The sequence below is a fragment of the Mus caroli genome, chromosome 6, assembly GCF_900094665.2.
Source record: "Mus caroli chromosome 6, CAROLI_EIJ_v1.1, whole genome shotgun sequence".
NCBI lineage: Eukaryota > Metazoa > Chordata > Mammalia > Rodentia > Muridae > Mus > Mus caroli.
In genome coordinates, this window is record NC_034575.1 from 102049545 (window position 1) to 102075017 (window position 25473).

The following is a 25473-nucleotide window of genomic DNA, read 5'->3' on the forward strand; positions in this document are numbered from 1 at the left end:
GGGGCGCTATGGGGGACTCTTGGGATAGTATTGGAAATGTAATTGAGGAAAATATGTAATAAAAATATTAAAAAAAAAAAAGAGTTGGAAAAAAAAAAAAAAAAAGATGGGAGGGAGATATGGTTGGGGTGAACTGGGAGGAGTTAGGTGAGAGAGATCTGAGAATGGGTTTGATCAGCAACAGATCATGTGTGTGTTTTGTGTGGAATTCTCAAAGAACAAATAAAAATATTTTTTTAAAAAAAAAAAAAAAGAAAAGTAATTTAATTAAAATCCCATTTTAATTTTAACTTGCTTAGAATAAGAAGAAAGTGGCTATACAATGAATATATGCCTCTTCTTTGTTTCTTTTAAATGTCTATAGCTCAACCTAACTGGGTTCAAATAATAAATGATATCCAGGTGGCCATGGAAGAGAGTGTCTTCTGGGAATGTAAAGCAAATGGGAGGCCCAAACCTACCTACAGATGGCTAAAAAATGGTGACCCACTGTTAACACGGGTAAGTAAATTAACGGTAACTCTGTCTTAATGTAATGTAATGTTCACTGTGGCCTCGTTGCTATGGAAACAAAATAATTTTGAGTTGTCTCCAAAACAACAAGCCTCTAAATACCACAAATAGTAGAAAAAGTTGACAAATAGAAATTATAAATAAATTTTGCCAAGCTTTCTACAACAGACCTTTGTAGCCAACAGATTAACACTTTGGTAGTTTTACAATAAGAAAACCACACTATATGAATGTCTGAAACCTGTAGTTTGTAGAAAGTGACATTTGAGGATCTGCTTCAGTGGGGAAAGTCTTTATATCATATAAGGATGGCCATTCAAATGCAATGTGACTTTCAAAATTAAATCAGACGAACAATTATGTCCAATTTAATTTTCTTTATTGTATGTTATTATAAAGCATCCAACATTACTAGAATTTGGCATTTTCCTCAGTCCCCACATTGAGAGCCAACTCTCATGCTCAGATTTCTTCCCTGAATAGTATATACCTAGGAAAGAGAAAGTGTCTGCCCTGCGTTACTGGTAGAGAGGGGAGCAATTTCTTTTGGACCACCCATTGCTTGGTCACTCTCAGTTCCCTGGAAGGCTCCTCTGGTTCATCATTCTCTCTGTTACAAAAGTCAAACAAATTGCATGTGTGCAAGTTTCCAGGCACTTGGCATCTTCCTCTTTTCATGCAATGTGAGAGAACAAGGATGGCTTGATCAAAGTCCAAAGATGTATCCTATCCATTCAGCTAGACAGCTATCCTTCAGAAGATAGGAGATTTTTTACTAAAGGCTTTGTGTTCACAGGGGAGATGTGTGTGTGTGTGTGTGTGTGTGTGTGTGTGTGTGTGTTAATGTGGAGACATAAAATCCTTAGTGATGTACAAATTGACACTCAAGTTGTATGACTTAAGCTTGACACATGACAATGTTCTCTTGTCATATATACTATCTTTCTTCTTTCATCTGAACTACTAGTAAATCATAAGTGTAAATCTTTACATTGACAGCAACCAAGCTTCAAAATATTGTTGTATTTTTTGAGACATGGTTTCACTATGTATCTCTGGCTAGCCCAAAACTGACTATGTAGGCAATCCCATATATACAATAATCTGTCTGCCTCTGCCTCCTGAGTGCTGGGATTCAAGGCATGTGCCACCACCATGTCTGGTAGAATATTGAATCATTAATACATATTCTTTAAAAAAATTGGTATGTGCCCATCTAAGATTATAATCCTACTAGTCCTTGAAGGTACAGCTGGTGAGAATTTAAGAGCGCTAAACTCTAAATGATGAATTTAATTCTGTTTTCACCCCTTTCCCCAATTAGCACAAAACCATTGAGTAAAAACAGCTCTTTGACTTTCAAGGTCAAGTTCACTTATTTACAGTGCCTATTCATCTGAATAGCTTCAATATTAAATCAACACGATGCAAAAGAATACTACAATTTAAATTCCATTTACAAACTGATATGCTGCTGGTTCCATTTGCCATCTGACCTGGCACAGATTTACTTGACAAATAAGCAGATCGTGTTAATGTAAATTGCTTATATGATGACTCTTTTCCTCCCATTAAGTCCTCTTGACAGAACATGTAGCAAAACTGCCTTAAGTTCTTAGATGTAGAAGGTCACTATTTTTATACTCCTCTTCTCTTTCACAGGATAGAATACAAATCGAGCAAGGAACACTCAACATAACAATAGTGAATCTCTCAGATGCTGGCATGTACCAATGTGTGGCAGAGAATAAACATGGAGTTATCTTTTCCAGCGCTGAGCTTAGTGTAATAGGTGAGTCCTTAAAGTGGAAAGAATAAAAGAAGGAAATCTCTTAAAAGTCTCTTAAATAGTAAGTAAATTTTGCCAACCATAAAAGCTTACTCCTATAGAATGTATAGAGATCTGTAGGTTTGAAAATGTTCTAGAACCAAGTCATATAGCCTGCAAGCAATGGGAAGAGGCCACTTTCAAAATGGGCCTAACGTAACCACGTTAGGTTCTGACGCTTACAGAAACTAACATGGCTCCCTTGCCATGTGGTTTGCATTTGTCTATAGATCACATTCCTTTTTTATTGCTTATTTTATTTATTCACATTTGAAACGTCCCAGTTTCCTCTCTGCAAACCCCCTATCCCAGCCCCCTCCCCTGCCTCTATGAGGGTGCTCCTCTACCCACTCACCTACTCCCACCTCACTGGTTTAGCATCACCCTATGCTGGGTCTTCGAGCCTCCACCAGACCAAAGGCCTCCCCTCCCGTTGATGACAAATAAGGCCATTCTCTACTACATATCCAGCTGGAGCCATGGCTCTGTCCATATATACACTTTGGTTGGTGGTTTAGTCACTGGGAGCTCTGGGGGTATCCAGTTAGTTGACATTATTGTTCCTCCTATGGGGTTGCAATCCCCTTCATCTCCTTCAGTTGAACAAAGTTTCTGAAACACATCTGCTGTGATCATTCTGATTTGGTATAACGTCAGCTTGTGGGGAGTAGAGCTGACTTTGATTGTAAGGGATTATTTGAACAGTTGGCACAGTGGTTATTACTTCTCCATGGCTGAACTTCTCACTGTGCACTGATATGCTGTGTCTTCCTTTTGACACTGGCCTCTCCTATCCACATACCTACCATCCTATCTTCCTCTCTGTTTTGACTTTAATTATTAATTACTTGATTGCCCAAACTATTTTCTGAGACAGTGTCTCAACTACTTTATTCACTTAGGACCCTCATTTTGTATGTGTGTGTGTGCTTACCACATGCCAACTGTATTCTTCGGCTGTGAGTTTGATGCTTGGGATACAGTTTTCTCACAGGACAATCGAATACACTGTTCCTGCCTTCAAGGCTTTCGGTCCCATTCTTTAAGCATCAAGATGGCTTCCTTGGGAAGTCACATGCCCTGTGCCTGGATCACTCCCTCCCATTACTGATTTTTGTACTATCCTTTACCTTTATCTCATTAATGCCAGAGGCCAGGAGTATATTATACTTTGATATGATCATCCTTTTTTTTTTTCCTTCCACTGCATTTTATCTTCCTGTGGTAACAAAGTTCATAATTGTATCCTCAGATCTGAATGAATAATTAAGTACATGGTTGGTACTCAATAAATACTGAATGAATATGGATGATAAGTGAATGAAAGAATCAAGATATCATTTTAGAAAACAGATTTATGCATCAGTAAATAAATGGTTGAATAATTGATTAATCTAATCTATAGTGGTTTTTTTTTAAAGTCCAGGAAAGCAACTTGAATCTATCCCATAGAAAGTTCTTAAATTTAACTATAACTAATAGAAAGGTATAGGTCTAAATGTGCCAAAATGCACTAAACTATTTCATTAGCATCGCTTAATTTGGAATGTCTGAGCAATAGGTCTTGACTGAAGCATACTATAAAGAATATGAAGAAAATCACAGAGACAAGAATAATTCACATACCTGATAACTTTTCTAGTCTCTGAATCCTGACTCTCCCCTTGCAAGGCTCTCTTCCATGCCTAGCATGTAGATCTTACATGGGAAGTCTACAATCTCAAATTGACTATCTTCTAACCTGTGCAAAAGAAGGAAGGAAAAGTCTCCACAGCTGCTCTTCTTGCCAAAGTCTTTTGATTGGGAGAGCATCCTGTCAAAGGCAAATGTTTCTGTGAGTTCAGGGAGCCACACAGATTGTGTATGGCCTGCCTCAGGAAAGATCATGAATGCTTCTTTGTTTTCCTGGAATAATTATCTTCCCAAATCATTACCCTGGAACACCATTATATTGGGTGTTTGGACCTCAAATCAAGATTTCTGAAAGCACAGACAACCCTTGGTCAGAGCCTGGAGAGTGAAGGTGAAACCTCCTAAGAAAGAGTTATCTGTCCTTATTGGAGCCACGTTTACCAAGAGAACCACAATGCCATCCCAGTAAATCCATGAGCCAAACTAGCATTGAAACAGATTGGCAGCAGTTGAAGGAGAGTTCGGGTGATGGGCTGGACTGGACAGTTGAGCCTTACATAAGCTGGATTGGAAAATTCAGACAGAAAGAAAACCACGAATGTGCCAGGCAGAATAAATTGGTCCGAAGTCAGAAAGAACCTGACTTGATTTCCTGTAAATATAGAATCCTGGATATCTTTCAAAAAATCAATTCATGAGACTAAAGCATGCATAGACAAAATTTAGCTCAAGACATAAAGACGAAATCGTATTAATGAACGATTTCGGAAACTTTGAAATGACAGATTTGGAAACCTTATCCTTTAGAACCTGGTTTTCTTTCCAAGCCTGTCACATTATATATTTTGAGTTAATTTAAGGGAATTTGTGTGTTGGCGGGGTAGTTCTCCAGAGTCTTACTCAAGGGATAAGACATTTGATATTTGAAAATTCAACATAGATTGATATTGCTTAACTGCGGTAAACTATAATAGACTTTTATCCCAGAAGAGACTTTGTTCCTCACAAAATAATAATACTCTGACACCTCAGCGTTCCATATTCTATTTTCCTTACTTGTATTAAAATTGTGAGACTAAAATAAAAAAAAAACAGAAAGAAAATTGAAATTATATAGTTTTCATTAGGGAAGAAAACTATGTTGGTTTCAACTATTGATACAAGATTAGGATTCTTCAGTGCCGCAGAGGAGATTCCCTTTAATGCTAGATAATAGCCCTAATATCATGAATAAGAAATATCTAGGAAGTATATACTTCATAGGCTTTTCCCATGGTCTGGCTTTATGTGGATATTTAATGTATTTGTAACATGCCTATTTCTAATGGATTGAAGCTGCTAAATAATTAATGGAACTATTGGGTGCTTTGCTTGGAGGGCCTGGAGAGAGTTTTACCTTGAGGTCAGTACATTAACATTGCATAGAGATTCCCTTGTTCTTAATTGAGCAATTATAACTTACTTTTTTTTTTTTTTTTTTTTAGTTTCCAGGGGAACTGTTACCTAAATATTTTAAACTTAAGTTACAGTTTCCTTTATTCCTTTTGTGGTATGTGTGTGACTTGGGTCATCAGGTGTGTAAGCAAGTATCTTTACCTGTGAAGCCATTTTACCCATCCTCTAAGTCTTTGTTTCCTTTATTATCTTACATGATGGATGTGATTTTGGGGAGTCATAATCCCTTGGCTTCCTTGGGGTGCTACATATAAATCCTGGATGAAAACATAACTCCATTCTTCTCTATACTCCTGAAAATGTATTAGAATTGAAGTGACTACAACTCTGAAATTACTGGGAAACTTGATTGTTAAATAAATCAGCTTAAAACTAATGGCTGACCACATAGGAAAACCAGTAGTTTCAGCTAACTCAGACCCAAGAGATTCCCCAGAGACTGAGTTTCCAACCAGGAGCATACACAGACCGGACAGAGCCCCTGGCACCAATATGGCATAGGTCTGCCTAGTCAGGCCTCAGTGGGAGAAGATGCACTTAATCCTCTAGAGACTTGAGGCAAGGGACAGGGGAGATCTGGTGGGGGAAGCATCCTCTCAGAGGCAAGCAGGAGGAGGAATGGGATGAAGAACTGTGGGAGGGGAGACTAAAAGGGAGGGCATTGACTGAAATGTAAATAACATAATAATAATAATAATAATAATAATAATAATAATAATAATAATAAATCTGTTTGTATAATCAATCCATCTGCCCCCCAAAAAAGAGCATAATGACAACTCTCTACATTGCATATTTTCATAGTTAAAATATAACCATCATAATGTAACATTTCTACACATGTTCACAAAGTGACAGTGTTGTGCAATGACTTGCCAACATGTGAGATTCTCTGTTATGTTTGATATAGAATGTTTGTGCAATATAGATTATAAATATATAAGATATAGAATTAAGATATAGAAGATGCCTGAATTCTTAGAGCAATGGTTTGATCATATAGCTATAAAAATTAAGGGAGTGTTCTCCAGGGACGGTCTCTAAGATGAGAAGAGTAGGCAAGAAGAAACAGTGAGGAGAAATAAAGAAGACTTCATTAAAGGACACTAGCCCAGGTGAGTTACAGAAAGGCAATATTTGAAAGACAAATTGAAGTGCACAGTTACTTATACCTCCAGGCAGGGATGCTAGGTTTATTTAAGTAAACATTTCACTTAGCCCCTAGCCTATCCCGTTGATGGCAGAGATGAAGTCCTAGGTGGGAGATGCTAGGAGATATGTTGAAGAATGAAGCAAATCTCCCAAAGTCAATTTCTCAGAGAAGAGAATTGCTTAGAGGTGTCAAATGCCCAACATTTGCAGCAATTGAGGCCAGAAAACAGAGAACAAGATGCCTGAATATTTTGTCCAATCTTCACAGACTATAAAAAGCAGTGTAATTTTTGTAGTAGAGCATCTTTGCTTTGTGCAGTCAAATAAGCTACCTGTAAGAGAAAGTGGATTGACCAGTACTCTTTGACTACGACAGGAGTTTTGCAGGATTTAAATGAAACAGAAGCTGTGTCTGTCCTGAGGAGTTTTGTTTTTTTTTTAACTGTTAAATAAAATGTATACCTGGCAGCCACTACTGCAGCATATCTCAAGGAAATCCCATTGCAGGAATCCTCCTGCCCTGCTTGGGAGAGGACATCTGACCCTAGCAGGGCACTCAAGCAGCATCAAGTAACTGATGGTCCAATCAGAGTGAGGTGCAGGGTTGAGCAATTATCCAGTTAATTTGCCATTTATCCAGATGATTGGCTCCCAAATTAGAAAACCATTAAGGCTAAACTAAAAGTTATTTCAGAAGGACGTCACAAGTGCCTATCTGCATCTCAGTCTGATTTCTCAACTGCCTCGTTGAGCCAGATTACAAAATAATCAAATGGAAGAGTGTGTGTAGCATCTAATGAGAGGACAAATGTCTTTCTTATCCAAATGCAAATTCCTACTTAGACACTTTACCATCACAAAGAGGCAAGGCAAATGCTTGGATCTCAGAATCAAAGTTTACACATTTAGAAAGTTACTGAGTCCACATTTGCTATTACCCCTTCTCCTCTCTAACTCCTTCTGGTGACAAATAAATTACATTTTGAGGTCCTCGCTTAAGGTGTGTTAGATGCATGTATAAGTTTTTCAAAGTAGGGAGTAAAAGCATCAAATAACAGAATAGAGGGCCTATTGGATACACAGACTTAACAATGCAAAGAGAAATTGCCATTGTGAGGTTTCTAGAAACAATTGTTACCAGGAAAACTGGGATTTCCTTTTGTATACTCTTAGTCTCATTAGTAAAGGAATTTAAAAATGGACACAGAAGGAAGCTTGAGGACCATTTTATTAGCATTTGAGGTACAAACCAGAGTATGAGTAAGTGATGGATCTCAGAAGCTTATGGAAGGAAGGAGATGGATTAAAGGGTGAGAATTAGCCATTTCTTTTGAGCTAGGACCCAACAAAGCAGATAAGTTCAACCTTGGAGATCAGTAGGCTTTGGGACAGTATCTCAAAAAGAGATAAAAAGAAAAAGAAAGGAAAAGATGTGCTCTTTTGAGTTAGAACTCAGAATAGTGAACTGGTTTAGCAGTGAAGTGAGCAACTACACTGGAGGAAGAGCTAGGTGTATAGCTCCACGATTTCATTTAGGGGACAATTATTCCTCCCATCTCTTTAGTGTGTCTGAAAGTCAATCAGCCTTCTTAAAGGTGGTCTCCTGGCCAGGCTATTGACAGGGTCCACTCTATTAACTCTTAAGGAAAGAGAGAGAATTATATAAAAAATCTACATATCTAATGTATAAAAAAATCTACATATCCAATTTGATATGTAGATAAGACTTTTCTATCTCTATCCTGAGCCCGGAATAGAACACAAACTCCATTCTTTTGATCATAAGGAAGTGCTTTTGTTTAATAGGCCTTAGAAAAGCCCTGCTATGTTCATCTTTTCAAGTAGCACTTTAAATTACATGAAAGACAACTGCAACTCTTCCCTAGCTCATATTACCAGGGAAGTGTGGGGTGAAGTCCAGAGCTGACCATGAGGAGGGGATGCATCCTCAATGGCCTCTAAGGTTCCTAAGAGCTACCTACCTAACACAATGAATGTTTTTGCATTCTAGTCTTCAGTTACACAAGTCATGATAAATTAGTGTAGACAAGTTCATAGTGATTACTCACTAGGAGTCAATTCTTCTCTATCCACCCATCCCACCAATATCTAAGCATTAAATGAAGTCATCAATCAAGATACATTCAATATAGTGACTATTTTTGATTTGGATGAAGAGGACAATGTTGCCAAAGGGAATAATGTCCTTATTTACCTTAAATCTAAATGCTGACAGAACAAGGCTTTGGGGATAAGATACCAGAGTCATCTGTACAGTGAACACTAGGGGCATCCTGCCAGTACAGCTGCCTGATGGCTCAGAAAAAAGACAAAAATCACTCTCAGAGACCCTAGGGGGAGTTACTGAACAAGAACTGCAAACCTCTATGGAGGAAAAATACACAAATACAGGCTACTTGAAGGAACAGCTTAAGTATCTAGAAACCAAGTATAAAAACTTAGAGATTTATCAATCACCAGAAAAAAAAATCAGCCAAATGAACGATAATTTCCATTCGTAATGATTTTTAAGACAGCAAAAATAAATTGATAAAGTGAGGCATGGGGGAAAAATAAAATAATTATGGAAGCAGAAGATGAAGAAAAGGAGAACACATTGTAGAGGTAAAACAAAGCTGAGGTGATTGAGCTGAAAATTTTCACAGAAATTTCCTAGCCATGGAGAAGAAATAATCAGTAATCCAGAGACCGAACATTGGAAATTACAAAGGCAAAGGAGCAAAACTCACAGAAAGTAGAAAAACCTATGGAATATATGTGACAGAATCCTACAGAACTGTATAAATATTCTTAAATACAAAAAGAAAAGAAAGAGTGAAATGACTACAGGCTACTTGAAGGAGTAACAAGTTAAATAACAAGTGTAAATAAATGATGGCTGAAATCTGGGGATAAGGAGAGAAATGGGTATAGATATTCAGAAGTTCAAAGAATCCCTTCTAGAGTGAGTCCAAAGAGATATGGACTTAGACAAAGGATAATGGAACTGTCCAAAGTCAGGAAGGAGAAGAGAATGCCCGTACATCAAGAACAAGTGACACATCTCATAGGATGGGGATGCAGTTAAATGGTTAGCAGGCTTCTCAGGAGGAATTTTTCAATCCAGTAGGAATAGGATGATCAAATGAAAATTCTGGGGAAAAAAAATAAACTCCAACTGAAAATACCATTGAAAAATGAAAGAGAAGTGACTACTTTCTCTCGTCAACAAATTCAAAAGTTCATCATTATGAGACCTTCACTCCAATAAACGCTAAAGGAACACTTCTGAATGAAAAAGAATGAAATTATCATTCATACTGCCATATAGAGATATATGCATACATGAACATAGTCTTTTAATACCCTAGTCTCGGTGCAAAAGTCACTTTTACATCTGGGAAAATATATAGAGATAAAGTATAACTATGAATTTGAGCATCTGTTGTTAAAAATAACTTATCTCATCAGCAGCATAGGTAAAGGTGTCAGGATATGGAGGAACAGAACTTACATATGATACAGGCTTAAGTTGTAAACTTGAAATAAATGATTCTTATTTTAAGATATGCCATATAATTGCAATGGCAAGCACAAATATGTATGTATATCATATTCATACATATGGCACATATACAAAATCAGGGAAAAACCATGCCACTAAATAACAGAGGAAATACAAAAAAATGTGTAAAGGAAATATGGCACAAAAGGTAAAGACATGCAGAAAAACACAAAAAAGTAATTTTACTTCCTTCACCATCAATAACTGTCTCCAATATAAAATGGACTACTAAGCTATTAAAAACAATGAATTTATTAAATTCTTGGGCAAATGGATGTATCTGGAAGATATCATCCTGAGTGAGGTAACCCGATCACAAAAGAAGTCACTTGATATGCACTCAATGAGAAGTGGATATTAGCCCAGAAACTTAGAATACCCAAGGTACAACTATCAAAACACAAGAAAATCAAGAAGGAAGACCAACCTGTGGATACTTCATTCCTCCTTAGAATAGGGAACAAAATAACCATGGAAGGAGTTACAGAGACAAAGTTTGGAGCTAAGACAAAAGGATGGACCATCTAGAGACTACCCCACCCAGGAATCCATCCCATAACCAGCCACCAAACGCAGACACTATTGCACATGCCAGCAAGATTTTGCTGACAGGACCCTGATATAGCTGTCTCCTGTGAGGCTATGCCAGTGCCTGACAAATACAGAAGTGGATGCTCACAGTCATCTATGGGATGAAACACAGGGTCCCTAATGGAGGAGCTAGAGAAAGTATCCAAGGAGCTGAAGGAGTCTGCAACTGTATAGGTGGAACAACAATATGAACTAAGCACTACCCCCAAAGCTTTTGTCTCTAGCTGCATATGTAGCAGAAGATGGCCTAGTCGGCCATCATTGGGAAGAGAGGCCCTTTGGTCTTGCAAGCTTTATATGCCCCAGTACAGGGGAACGCCAGGGCCAAGAAGTGGGAGTGGGTGGGTAGGGGAGCAGGGCACAGGGTATAGGGGACTTTTGGGATAGCATTTGAAATGTAAATGAAGAAAAAATTAAATTACTAATTAAAAACAGAAAAAATAGATATACATTTAAAAGATAGATTGACTGAATGGATTTTAAAATACTGAAACTCCATCTTACCTTTAAGAAACTGTGTATAGAGGCTGGAGAGTTTGCTAAGTGGTTAAGAGCACCTGTTGCTCTCGTAGAGAAATGGGGTTGAATTCCCAGCAACCATCTCTAACTCTAATTCTAGGTGGTCTGCTACCCTCTTTTGACTTCTGAGGGCAGCAAAACCACATGTGGCACACATACATACATGCAGGCAAAGTACTCACAGGTAAAATGAATAATCATTTTTAAAATATAGCATATCAGACAAAAGACGATGTAAGGGAAAATCTGTCATAAAAAACAATATTGCATCATGGTAAAAGGGTCAGTTTATCAACATGGGATGATGATGATGATGTGTGTGTGTGTGTGTAAGTATCAGGAGCCCCTAATATATGAAGCAAAAGTCAGAAAAGATGAAGGGAAAAATGATTATAAAATATTTTTGGCATCTCATTTATGAAAATAAGAAAAAGATCAATAAGAAAACAGGAAGATTGAACAAAAGTAGGCCAATTGGATATAACTGACACCTGCAGATGAACTTTGCCCAATATTCTTGGCAAGGATGCTTGTCACATTTTATAAGATAACACACATCTCACAAGTCTCAAACAGACTTATGAATATTAGAATCATATAAGTCACCCTCACTGACTATGTTAGGATGAAAATAGTACTCAATAGTTAATGGAAAACAGGAAAATCTGCACATATATGAAAAATTGAATAGCTGAATCTTAAATCATCTGTGTATAAAGAGAAATAAAAGGGAACTTGAAAATTTTCTGGAAATAAATAAATATATATCAAGACATAAAAATGCAGGACAAATTTTAGTAAGTGGAAAATGGATAGTAATAAGTAATTTTACAGGAAGTTACCTGATGAGCAACCTGGGTTTACAACTAAGAAGTTAGGAAAAGAAATTAAACAAAACAAAACCAAATAGTACTCAGAAAATAATAACTATTAAAGCAGAGTACATGAAATAACGAATAGGAAAGAAATCAGTAAAATGAATAGTTCATTCCTTAAATAGATCAACAAAATTCCCAAACCTTCATTGAGGCTAAGAAAAAGACTCAAATAGAAAAAATAAATAAAAAAGTAAAATATTGAAAATTATATCACAGATATTTTTAAGCTTAATGCCTGAGAAGAAGCAGATGAATTGCCACATTCAACAACCTTCCCAGCTAAGTCATGAAGAAGTAGGAAGTCTGAATAGTTTATAGCCAGTAAGGCAGTGAAAGTCATAGTTAAAGCATCCCAAGAAAAGAGGCCCAGTAATGGAGGCTTCCATGGAGAATTCTGCAAACTATTTAAGAGGAATTAGCACCGGTTCTGCTCACGCCTTCCATGGCATTTTAGCAGAGGAAACACAAACATCCCCTGATATATTGTGTTGAAAAATAATCCCTTACATAATGCTAGCCAGCCAAATTTATCAGCATGATGGATTATCCACCAAAGCTAAGCAGAATTTATACCTGAAACTAAGAGGGTTTATATGGTATGAATATCTGCCTATTTTCTTCTACATGGCAAGACTGAAGAAAAGAACCAAGTATCACTTCTGTCAATGAAGAAAAGCAGTTGACAAAATTTAGCACCGTTTTGTGATTTTAAAAAGGAACATTCAGCAATAAAGGTAAGAGAGAAGTATCTTGATGTAATAGGAGTCGCATATAAAGCAGCCCGCCAATATCACACTCATTGTTGAAAGCCTGAAAGCCTCCTACGGTTGGGAGCAAATAAAGGGTGCCCCACCCTTACCATTATTGTTTAGTGCAGTCTTGGAAGTCCTAGGCAGAGCAATTAGATGAGGAAAAAGCAGTAAGGGCTTCCAACTTGGAATAGGAAGAAAGCACAATCTTTGTTTGAAGATGACATGATCTTACATAGAGGAAACTCAAAAGCAGATACAAAAGCAAAGGAGGACTATTGAAACTAATAAATCATTTTAGGAAAGCTGCAGGGTACAAAATCAAGACACACAAAGAACTCGGTAACAGTGCTGTATGCCAACAGAGACCAATCCAAAAAAGGAAATCGGGAAAAATTCTATCTATGATAGCATCAAAGAGAAACACATTTAAGAGTAATTGGAGAGGGGGTACAAAAAAACGTGTGCACTAGAAACTACATAATATTGTCCAAAGGACTGAGGAAAACCAGATAAAAAGTAATTCCCTGTGTGTAATTCAAGACTCCATGCTTTTAAAATGCCCATTTTTCCCAGATCTGATCATAACTGCTACACAGTCAATAGCAGACAATAAGTTAGAAAGAACAAAGTTGAAAGCTTCTTGACATGAATTCAGGACATGAAGTGTCAATACAGTGTGCTCCTGCACATAGCATTATAGGTCAATATAAGAGAAAGGAAAGTTCTCAAAACAAACTAATGAATATGACCAAATAACTGTCAATAATTGTGTCCAAATACAACAAAGCAGTCTTGGCATGTACACATAAACATTCCTTATAATTAATGGGACCCAGAAAGATAGTTCAGTAGATAGAGCCACTTGTGCACACACCTGAAAACCTGAGTTTAATTCTAAGGATTTCACAAGGTGACAAGAGGGAATTGTTTCCTGAGTGTTATCCTCTGACCTCCACATGCATGCTGTAGTGTGTAATTGCACATGCATGCAAGTGCACGCTCTCTCTCTCTCTCTCTCTCTCTCTCTCTCTCTCTCTCTCTCTCTCTCTCTCTCTCTCTCTCACACACACACACTATACAAATATGCACACACAAGCACACAACTTAATATGGTATTGTAGGAACTGGGTATCTACATTTAAAAGAACACAGTTGAACCACTGTCTTAATAGAAATTAATCAAACAGAAACCATCCATGTAAGGAATGGAGATTATATTTGGGTAGGGATTACTAACTAGGGATAAAAAATATCCCCTGCAACTTAATAACCCAAGGCAAACCAGTTAAAAAGAGACAAAGGGTGCTGGAGAGATCATTCAGATGTTAAGGGAAAAGCTTACAACTAAAAAGATAAAAAATAGACTAGGGTCTTGAATAGACATATTTGTAAACAGCAAACATAATTCATGAAGAAATACAAATCAGAATCATAATGAGATCTTGTCTCATACCCTATAGGATAACACCCACTACTAAACAGAGAGGGGAGAGGTAAAGGAAGAGGAAAAAAAAAAAAACAGACCAAACACTAGAAGAGGACAGTAGAACCTTTGAAATTGACTGCTAGGGGAAAGCAGTGGGTTCAATACATTGTAACCTATGCATCAGTAATGGCAGTGAAAGGGTTACAGTACTATAGAAAATACTATAGCGTCTCCTCAATAAGTTACAAGTTATTGGAAGACCCAGCTAGCCTCCCTCTTGTTATAGATCCAAAATAATTAAAAAGCAGCATCTCGAACAATTATTTGTACACTCATGATCACTGCACCATTATTCATCATGGCCGGAAAGTAGAAACAGTCTAATTGTTCTTGAATGGACACAGAGTAAAGTACAGTACATATACAATGGAATATTACTCAATCTTAAAGAGAAGAAAATATGACATACACTCCAACACAGATGAATCACAAGGACACATGAAGGAAATTAAGATCATTCCATGAAGGAAATTCTGTGGCTTCTCTTTACACAATGCATATAGACAAGCCAATTTTATAGTACCCGAAAACAGAGATATAAATGGATCCATACAGGGAAAGAACAAAGTTCATTAATTAATGGGTGTATATTATTTTCAGTTCTGCAAAACGAAAAAAGTATTAGAGATTCATTGAATAGTATCACATAGAGTTAACAAGAATGTATACAGAAAGCAGCTAAGATGGTAAATTTCATGATGTATGACTCTTATCCCAATAAAAATAAAGATATAGTAGCATATGTTAGTCATTATTACATGTCTGAACTACTTTGAGATGTTAAATTCGAAGTATGATGTCAGGTCTGAGAGAAAGCCTGAAAATAAATGCCTTTATTATCTGCTGGTGCTAATCCTTATGTTCCAAGGAGCAGATGACGGGGGCTGGGGGGAGTATAAAATTTCCAGATCACACTTATGATGGGTGTATTCAAGTGCACATGACCTTAAGAAGATTCTTTACATGATTAATGTGAGCTAGGTGAAGTGGCAGTGATGCCAAGCCTGGGTGCTAGATCCCTTTAATCCGTAGTCTAAGCCATCACAGCAGGTAACTTTCTCCTTCATAAAATCAGGAAAAGCAGGACAAGGCCATTCTCTTGGTATGGCCACCCACGTTCAATTTGTCTGTCTTCCCAGTTCTGCCATGCATGAGCACAACATAAACCAAGACAAAACAAAAACAAAAACCTCTGTCCTAGAAGAAAAGTTTTTTAGCCAGGGATGCAGTATTTGTTGCCACCAGACTACAGCATTTGCTATTTTTCTACTCTAAGGAAACTGTGGCTCATAAAAATTCTTAAAGCAATTGATTTCTCTTTGGAGTAAGGTGCGTGGTTCGGAATGAAGTCTTTTAAGGGTGAGTGAAAACCAACTTGGCCAAGGGCAAGTAACATACTGGCTGCCTGCACAAGATTTCTGATGCTTGCTGAAGAAGTGTGATAACCAGGAGTATGCCTCTGCTGTGGGTTCCACATATAGCTCTTCTGCATCATGGGATGTTCCCATGGAAACAGATGCACTTAAAACCACCATCATACCTTGATTCATGAAGTCTAGGGATCAGAATTGTTAAACAAAGTGAACCCACTAAGGAAACTTGGCAAGTGTTAATGTTATTGCCTTTTCAATACTGAATCCATAAACTGGGCGTGGTGGAGCACACCTTTAATCCCAGCACTCAGGAGGCAGAGGCAGGTGGATTTCTGAGTTCGAGGCCAGCCTGGTCTACAAAGTGAGTTCCAGGACAGCCAGGGAAACCCTGTCTCAAAAACAAAAAAACAAAACAAAACAAAACAAAAAAAAACAAACTGAATCCATTTGTAGGTATACCTAGAAAATAAACAAAACAAACAAAACAAAAAACATGCTACAGCTTCAGAGTAAGGCCTGGGTTCAGCAAGCTGACAGCTCCAGGGCCCATGTACTGCTCCCATCCCCTAGGTATGTGCTTTGGGGAAAGAGGGATGCTGGTGCTTGTTCATATTGACAGGAGCTGATTCTCCACATCTCTAGTTTGTCCCTGGTGATCTCGTGCTGAAATCAGCAAAGGTGGACAATTTACACCCCAGAAATTGGCAGAAGCTGCAAATCGAGTTCCTTGGTATATTGTTTTATTGTGTGAGATACTGAACATATCCTGTGTTCAGGTAATTTATGAGTATGAATATCTCAGATAACAACTATTAGCTAATTCTTTTATTATATGCTATGTATGCTCAGTTTAATTGAGGTCTAATTCTTTGTGTATTCAAGTGTCCAATGCCCTCGCTTGGGATTTAGAGAAGCAACCTATCTATATAGCACCAGGAAAGAAAGGGATATGAGATCTAGGCAAATCGTGAGGAGGAAATGATCTAAACCCCTGAGTTCTCTTCTAAGAAAAGCATCAAAGCAACATATACATAGTACTTCATGTAAAGTATTATGCTTAGCTACAAAATTATATGATACAAATTTTTACCCTTATGGAACTAATGGGGGTAGAGGTGTAGTTTAGTTAGTAGCCTAGTATACATGAAGCCATGAATTCGATTCCCAGTACATATAAAGTAGACACGTTCATATCAGCTGTAACTGCAGCACTGGGGAGATTAGAGGGTTTTTTTATTGGATATTTTCTCTATTTACATTTCAAATGTTATCCTCTTTCTCTCTCTCCCAGAAACACCCTATCACATCCCCCCTCATCCTGCTTCTAGCAGGGTGTTCCTCCACTTACCCATACACTCCCATCTCCTCACACTCAATTTCCCTACAATCCCTACATCTATTGAGCCTTCATAGGACCAAGGAACTCTTCTCCCATTGATGCATGATAAGGCCATCCTCTGCTACATATGCAGGTGGAGCCATGTGTACTACTTTGTCCCTGAGAGTTCTGGTGGGGGGGAGGGTCTGGCTGGTTGCTATTGCTCTTCCTATGGGGTTGCAAACCACTTAAACTCTTTTAGTCATTTCTCTGACTCCTGTATTGGGGCTCCCACACTCAGTCCAATGGCTGGCCACGAATATACACCTCTGTAGAGTTTCAAGGTCATTTTCAACTACATTGTAAGTTCAGGAACAGATGGCAATTATGAGGCCCTCTCTTTAAAAACAAACAAACAAGTAATGGTCTAATAAGAATTAAAAGTAAAACCTATCAGTTTTATAATCCATATTGAGTTTTATAATCCATATTGTCCCTCTTGAGAGGTTCTATTCTTTCAGGAAATCTCTCTCTCACAAAATAAAGTTACTTATAATAACATATGACATTGTAGCAATATATGTTTCTTGCTATGGGTTTTTATAAGAGTTAAGGACATATTGCTAGGTGCAATGAAATAGCAGTTGAGCAGATACAAGAAGGTCAATGCAATTGCCCATTTTAAAATGCACAATCTCTTTTCATCTTTATGTAGATGGTCAAAGGAGGTTAAGAAGAGCTTAATGGTTTAAACCCTACTAAAGAATTACATAAGAATGATTTAAAGTACTGTGTTAATGAATGTATTAGCAAGACTGTTCTAAAGCAGAGTCAAAAGTGTTTTCCCTGAAAGAAGAAATCCTTTCTTACTATTTACTTAATTTGTCTTTGGATCTTCAAACCTTTCATAAAAATGAAAAATACTATGCCTGATTCATCCTGTTGGCAGAGAAATCACTGAGAGATCTTGAAATGGTGTCTCTGCAGAAAAGCTATGTGGCAGTCACCAATAACCCTGTAATGCCTACATTAAAGTGATATTTCATATCCATGCTAGGGTTTACCACTCAGTGATACAGAGATACTGTTTGGGTGCCCACTATGTAGTTTATTGGAAAAATGGAAAAGAGATACCAGAAGGCTGGATACTGTGTGATTCTCTCCATGTTTAAAATAGTCTCAATATGGGAAAGCACACCAAGAAATTGGTTGTTCCTAGGGATTCAGGGTACAGTAGTCAAGAGGTCAAATAGGACTGCAGAGGAAAAGGATGGTTTTGCAGCCATTTCTTTATCTTGATCTCCATAGTATATATGTAAATCTATATGAGACTGGTGTAGACCTAATGATCCGCCTCCTTCCTCTGCTCTCTTCTCTGTTGCCTGCCACTCAGTCAATTGGAGAAGTGTAGTGATGGACAGAATGAAGTTTTCTATGTTCTTGTAACTCTCTGTGAGCAACTCTACCTCCAAGTAAAGTAGGGTATAGGTTTGTTTGTTTGCTTGCTTGCTTTAAACAAAGATGTAGATCTCTGATTTTAAGAAATGTTCTTGAATGCAAGTCTTCCAATGCCTTTGGTAAAAGTTGTTACTGTATTGGAAATAGTAGTGGGGTGAGGGGAGTATGAGCTTCTTACTCTGGAACAAGTACCATGTAAAAGTACCACGTAAAGTGCTGCTCCAGCTTCTTGTCCAGCTGCTTTAAAATATACTGACACAAGCAACTTAGGGGAGAAGGGTTCATTCTCAGCTGCTGCAGGTAGCTGTCCATCACTGTGGGTTGCTGTCCATCACTGCAGTGAAGTTGCTGAGGCAAGAGTGTGAGACAAGTGGTCATACTGTATCTACAGTCAAGAATCAGAGAGTAATAAATGAATGCATGCATGCTGGTGCTTAGCTTACTTTCTGTGGTTTATACAGCCTTGCCCATGGACTGCTCCCACCTATAAAGATTGTTCTTCCCATATCAATTAAATAAGCAGAATAACCCCACAGAGGCATAGCTAGAGGCCCATCTCCCAAGTGATTCTAAACCTAACACTTAACCACCACTAATACTTTTGTACATGTATAATTCTTCTTGCTCCACCAAATAACTTTGTGACTGTAAATACTGTGTTTTCTTCAGCTTTAAAATATCTCACCCAAAGGAGCAGGAGTTGTTAGTGTCTTAGGAAACAAAGATGTTATGTGTGAATCAGCCCAAAGTTAAAGAGATAGAATATAGGCATCAGAAATATTGGAAACAAGACATCATGCTGATAAGGAAAAAAAGAAAATCTTCTCCTTCCCCACTGTGTTAAGTATCTCTTTGGGTATATCTTCCTAATCAGGGAGGCCATATTATAAACCCAGAAAGAAACACTCCCACACTCCCACTCTCTCCTCTTAGCCAGCAAGCTAGGAGAACCTTGAGGTTTGTGTGGTCTGTTATTGCCATTACCTCCTCAGTGAAAGATTAGAATTAATGCATTTGCTCTGGTTATTTTTATAGAACGGTGAGGTAATGCCTAAAGATAATAGATAAAGGTTAAAATAATATGAAATTAGAAACTTCCAAAAGCACCAGCATTAATAGTCTCCACTGGCAATGTTCCCAGTGATGTTTCTACAGGCCAGCTGTGACAGAACACACATGCAGAATTATCCTTTTGTCTTCACTAATGTAGTAAAACATTGTACTCTTAGATTTCCCAAATGCTATTTCCACTACATATCCAGTTACAGGATTCTCATCTTATTATTGCTCTTGAGGAATGACAGTAACTCAGGCACAGAGAGATGTTCTGTTTTCCAGGATTCTGATGGTAAACTTAAGATACCTGGATTTGTGACCAAGAGCCATCTAATTAACTAAATATAAATAGTTGTGAATTACATAGATGGATTTCCACAGCTCTTCATAGATAATGTAAGTTTAGGATAAAGCAGACCATTGGTAAATAGCTAAAAGTTTCACCTACCATGTGAAAGAAGGCTGCTGTATGTTGAATCTCTGAACTGAGGGATTGCTGCCCTCTAGTAACTCACATGAGAAATACTGGCCTCCAGGTCTACTGGGTTCAACAAATGAACCCCTGCAAGAATCTATTGGCTGCTCCCAGACTTGTGTGGGTAATTTATCTGTTGGTTTTATCATTCCAAAGCTTGGAGAACAACTGAGATTTTAGCTCTTTGGGCACTAAGTGGTTAGTATGAGCAAAGATTGTGTCTTCATACTGCCCTCCTGTGGCTTCTACCAATATCATCTGGTAGAACTACCAATCTGTGAGTGGACCAAAAGGACCCATTTTCTTTTCCTCCAAGCCAGTGTTTAGGTAAATCAGAGTAATTATAGGGTACAATTAGGAAAAGCACTCCTCTATAAGCTAAACTGCATCTCAAGTGTACAAAGCCATCCTGAAATTACAGAATGTTAAGAAATCTATCCAGTGTTCAGAATGTGATAGAGCATCTATTAGTCCTGCCCTAGAAATTACTATGGCTTATGGTGACAACTGATACATTTGCAGGGTTAGATAACACCAGAAGCAAATGGACTAGACAACAGGAAAGTATTTGGTGTGTAATTTTATTTTTATGAGTGAAAGATGTTCAAGCCAGTCTCATCTTAAGATATCCAAAAGGCAATCTGTCTGTAACTGGAATATTACCACTGCCTCTTAAGCCAATCCTGTTTTCTGCTTTCTATGTGTCTGATACCCTGCAATTTCAAATTCTGTAAAAGCAATATATAGTTTTTTTGACAAATACACCCATGTGTGGTACACAGTTTGATTTATATAAACTCATTTTGAATGCAGAGGCAGAATTCCTCCTGAACAGATGAAAATATCTGCCTAGAGTGATAAATGCATGTGTGTAGAAAGATAGAGTGGTAAGAAGAGATTTTTTTTTATGAGAAAGGGTTTGTAACATTATTTCAAATTTTCCCTTTAAAAGATCTCTAGAAGACTTGATTTTATTTTTATGTTTTTGTGTCAGTTTGGATGTTTACCTAATTTGAGAAGGAGTCTGTTCTGCCAAAACATTTTCCCATGACAGAGCATAGCTTATGTGCAATTGCTAAGTAAAAGATATCAACATAGCACCAATGCTTCATATCAGACTTCTCAACCTGTGGACTGTGACCCCTGTAGGGGTCAAATGACCCTTTCACAGGTAATTAAACATCAGGTATCCTGTTTTCTAGACATTTAGATTACTATTTATAACAGCAGCAAAACTACTGTTAGGAAGTAGCAAAGAAATAATCTTATGGTTAGGGGTCACCACAACTGTATTAAAGAGCTGCAGCATTAGGAAGGCTAAGAATCATTGCCTGACATGTTCATGGATTTACTATTGAAGCAACTACACCAATAGGCTACTGTGGAATAAGGTGATAGTAGGCAACCACGTTCATAGTCTGTGAATGCAGTTTATGTCTCATACCTCACTAGTAAGTAGTGCTTAGCTTTTCTGCAATTTGAACTTAACTTCGTTTCTTCCACCTAGTTATGTTTACATACACACACACAGAGAGAGAGAGAGAGAGAGAGAGAGAGAGAGAGAGAGAGAGAGAGAGAGAGAGAATGTGAAATGAAATTTTTTAGCTTCATATATTTAATTTATATGTATTTGACATATATTAATTATAGCATTAAATTTTAGTCTTAGTATTTCCTAAGATATTTTTGTTAGTATCTTATTCCCTAAGTGTTTAGTAGGTCTGCCCTAATGATCTATTCCATTAGTCCTTTTACTTTTATGATGTAACTTTGTAGACCATACTGGTAATACATTATTTGTAGTACAATATTCCAACATACACTTTTCATTATAAACAGCAGGACTTGTACTTGACTTGCCAACTTTGTTGACCACTAACAAGATATTCCTTGAATTATAGATTGGTATGAATTCAAAGTACACACAGAGAGCACAAGTTGTCAGCAGCTCATTTCATTTCATTTCAGATTGGCATGTGATAGCAACTTGGTGTGTGCATGATAGCACCCATTACACGGTAGCCTTCTCAACTTCATTTGTACCTAGGCAATTCTGACAAATAGTTCTAACATGGAAGCCCTTCATAAAGTCAATTTATTTCGACTATAGCTTGGTTTGAATTTTTAAAGTCACTAGTTATAGCTAAGCTTTGTGGTGAAGGCCTATTATCCCCTCTTTGGAGGAGACTGAGAGAAAAGGGCTTACAAGTTCAAGGTATTCCTGGTTTACAGCTGCTGCAGAGCAAGTCTGAGAAACTTAGTTCAACTTATCTCAAAATTAAAAACATTATAAGAACGCTGTAGACACAGCCCTGTGGGAGAGTGCTAGAAGCCCCACGTTCAATTCAGTCCTTCATTTAAAAAAAAAAATCACTAGTTGTGGTTTGAATCTGTTCAAGAAATGGGGCTATAGGGAGAGGAGAGGTGGCTCAGCAATGGGGAACACTTGCTGCCCTCTCAGAGGACTCAGGTTTGTCTACCAGCACATGCATGACTTACCATCCACCATCTGTAACTACAGTTCTGGGAAATCTGACACCTTCTTCTGCCCTCTATTGTCACCAAATGCATGTGGTTCATATATGTACATGTGGTCCAACCCGTAAGAAGGACACGTGCTCTACTATGTTCATAGCAGCCTTATTTATAATAGCCAGAAGCTGGAAAGAACCCAGATGCCTCTCAATAGAGGAATGGATACAGAAAATGTGGTACATTTACACAATGGAGTACTACTCAGCTGTTAAAAAGAAAGAATTTATGAAATTCCTAGGCAAATGGATAGACCTGGAGGGCATCATCCTGAGTGAGGTAACACAATCACAAAAGAACTCACACGATATGTATTCACTGATAAGTGGATATTAGCCCAAAACTTAGGATACCTAAGATATAAGATACAATTTGCAAAACACATGAAACTCAAGAAGAATGAAGACCAAAATGTGGACACTTTGCCCCTTCTTAGAACTGGGAACAAAACACCCATGGAAGGAGTTACAGAGACAAAGTTTGGAGCTGAGACAAAAGAATGGACCATCTAGAGACTGCCATACCCGGGAATCCATCCCATAATCAGCCTCCAAACACTGTCACCATTGCATACACTAGCAAGATTTTGCTGAAAGGACCCAGATATAGCTGTCTCTTGTGAGGCTATGCTGGGGCCTAGCAAACACAGAAGTAGATGCTCACAGTCAGCCATTGGATGGATCACAGGACCCCCAATGGAGGAGCTAGAGAAAGTATCCAAGGAGCTGAAGGGGTCTGTAATCCTATAGGTGGAACAACAATATGAACTAACCAGTACCCCCAGAGCACGTGTCTCTAGTCGGCCATCAGCGAAAAGAGAGGCCCATTGGTCTTGCAAACTTTATATGCCTCAGTACAGGGGAGCGCCAGGGCCAAGAAGTGGGAGTGGGTGGGTAGCGGATTTGGGGGGAAGGGTATGGGGGACTTTTGGGATAGCATTGGAAATGTAAATGAAGAAAATACCTAATAAAAATAATAATAATAAGAAGAAGAAATCAAATAAAAAATATATTTTTTAAATAATCTGTGGATATGCACCCCATATGTGTATACATACTCACTTTCAGTCTTTACTTAAGTCATTTATAGTTTGGATTTAAATGTGGTCTTCACCATGAACTGAAAGCTTCATTCTATGAAGTTAATTCACAAGGAATCAGAAATTTTAATCAAGGCACAAATTAAAAAGAAGAATGGTTCATCTGGTTATTCAAAACTTCCTCCTCCATAAACAACTAAACTCAGAAGAAAACAGAGATCTTTCAGAAAGGTTTTATTAATTAATTGATTTCTTCCTTTGCTTGCTTGCTTGCTTGTTTATATGAGGTTAAAGATGATGTGTTTTGTTTTTTAAAAAAACTAGTAATTATTTGGTTTTATTAATATGTCAGCACAGCACAATATATCCATGTGAGTAGATTCCTTAGAGCAATAGAACTGAGTGTGTAACACAATTTTCTAAATTTCTATACCAAATGCCAGTGACTTCTTCTAAATAGGACAAGCATTGTATTGGGTGCTGGTGACAAATGTTGAACAGAACCTTTCTTTGTAAAGAGAGACTCACAAAAGGAAATGATAAAAGGATTCTTTTATGGATACAGAGAAGCAGAGAGAGACAGACAGACAGACAGACAGACAGACAGAGACACAGAGATAGAGACAGAGACACAGACAGAGAGAGACAGACAGAGACACAGAGATAGAGACAGAGACACAGACAGAGACACAGAGATAGAGACAGAGACACAGACAGAGACAGACAGAGACAGACAGACAGGCAGACAGACAGACAGAGGCAGAGAGAGACAGAGAGATTAAGAGAGATGGCGACAGAGACAGAGAGTCAGACAGTGATAGAGAGACAGAAGGAGAGACAGAGAAAGACAAAGTGGGGAAGCAAGAGAGGGAGGAAGGGAAGGAGATAACAAGGGTGGGAGGGAGGGAGAAAGAGATGGAGGGAGAATGCTGTGTTATAGACCAAACCAGTAACTGTCAGATAAGGGAGCCATGTTAGCATACATAATCAGGAAACTTGCCAAATGCGGCTTTTTTGTTTTGTTTCTTTCCCTATTGCTTCTCTTAAATTTTTAAAGTTTTGTCCATTTGAAGGTGTAATAAATATTTTAAGAGAATCCTCCACAGGGGGCTAAGAATGTTTCTATCTTGATCTTCATGTTGGAGGATACAAAATCCATCAAGTTATATATCTGTAGAGAAGTTGCACTTTATCATATATAAATCATGAATTAAATTTTAATAACCCATCCAAATGTACAGTGCTGCATGGTTTCCATCAGAAAAACAAATGTAGCTCCTGTCTCTGATGATCTATACTAAGTAACTATCACAGAAAGAAAAAAAGCCGAGTTGCTTCTTCCTTCCATCATAATTTGTTATTTTTCTATATTTTCTCTAGCCGAAAGTCCAGATTTTTCCAGAACACTCTTAAAAAGAGTAACACTTGTCAAAGTGGGAGGTGAAGTTGTTATTGAGTGCAAGCCAAAAGCATCTCCAAGACCTGTCTACACCTGGAGAAAGGGAAGAGAAATATTAAGAGAAAATGAAAGGTACTGTGTTGAATATTTTAATTATTTTATTAACTTGTGATAAATTATCTTTCTGTAATACCTCAGCAAATAATCAAATCCAGAAGGTATATAAGACAATGGTAACTCTGACCTCCATGTTTCTCCTCCTCTTTCTCCTCCTCTTCCTCTTCCCCTTCCTCCTCTTCCCCTTACTCGTCCTCATCTTCCTCCTCCTCCTCCTTCTTCATATTCTTCTTCATATAGAATAGAGTTTATTCATAGCATGAGGAGTGAATTAAGAGGGTAATAGAGGCAGAGAAAGGCAAAGGGAGAGATAGAAGGGAAAAGTGAAGAGGAGG

The 25473-nt window shown here is 37.8% G+C and overlaps 1 protein-coding gene across 12 annotated transcripts in view; it reads left to right on the forward strand.

The window, feature by feature from the left end:
• Positions 1 to 25473, forward strand: part of Cntn4 (contactin 4) — a 990533-nt gene that overhangs the window by 812803 nt on the left and 152257 nt on the right. For all 12 annotated transcript variants that reach the window (XM_029478673.1, XM_029478674.1, XM_029478666.1 and 9 more), the window contains 3 exons: positions 365 to 501; positions 2176 to 2305; positions 25003 to 25153. In XM_029478673.1, coding sequence (XP_029334533.1) covers positions 365 to 501; positions 2176 to 2305; positions 25003 to 25153 — 418 coding nt within the window. The remainder of the gene's footprint in view (positions 1 to 364; positions 502 to 2175; positions 2306 to 25002; positions 25154 to 25473) is intronic.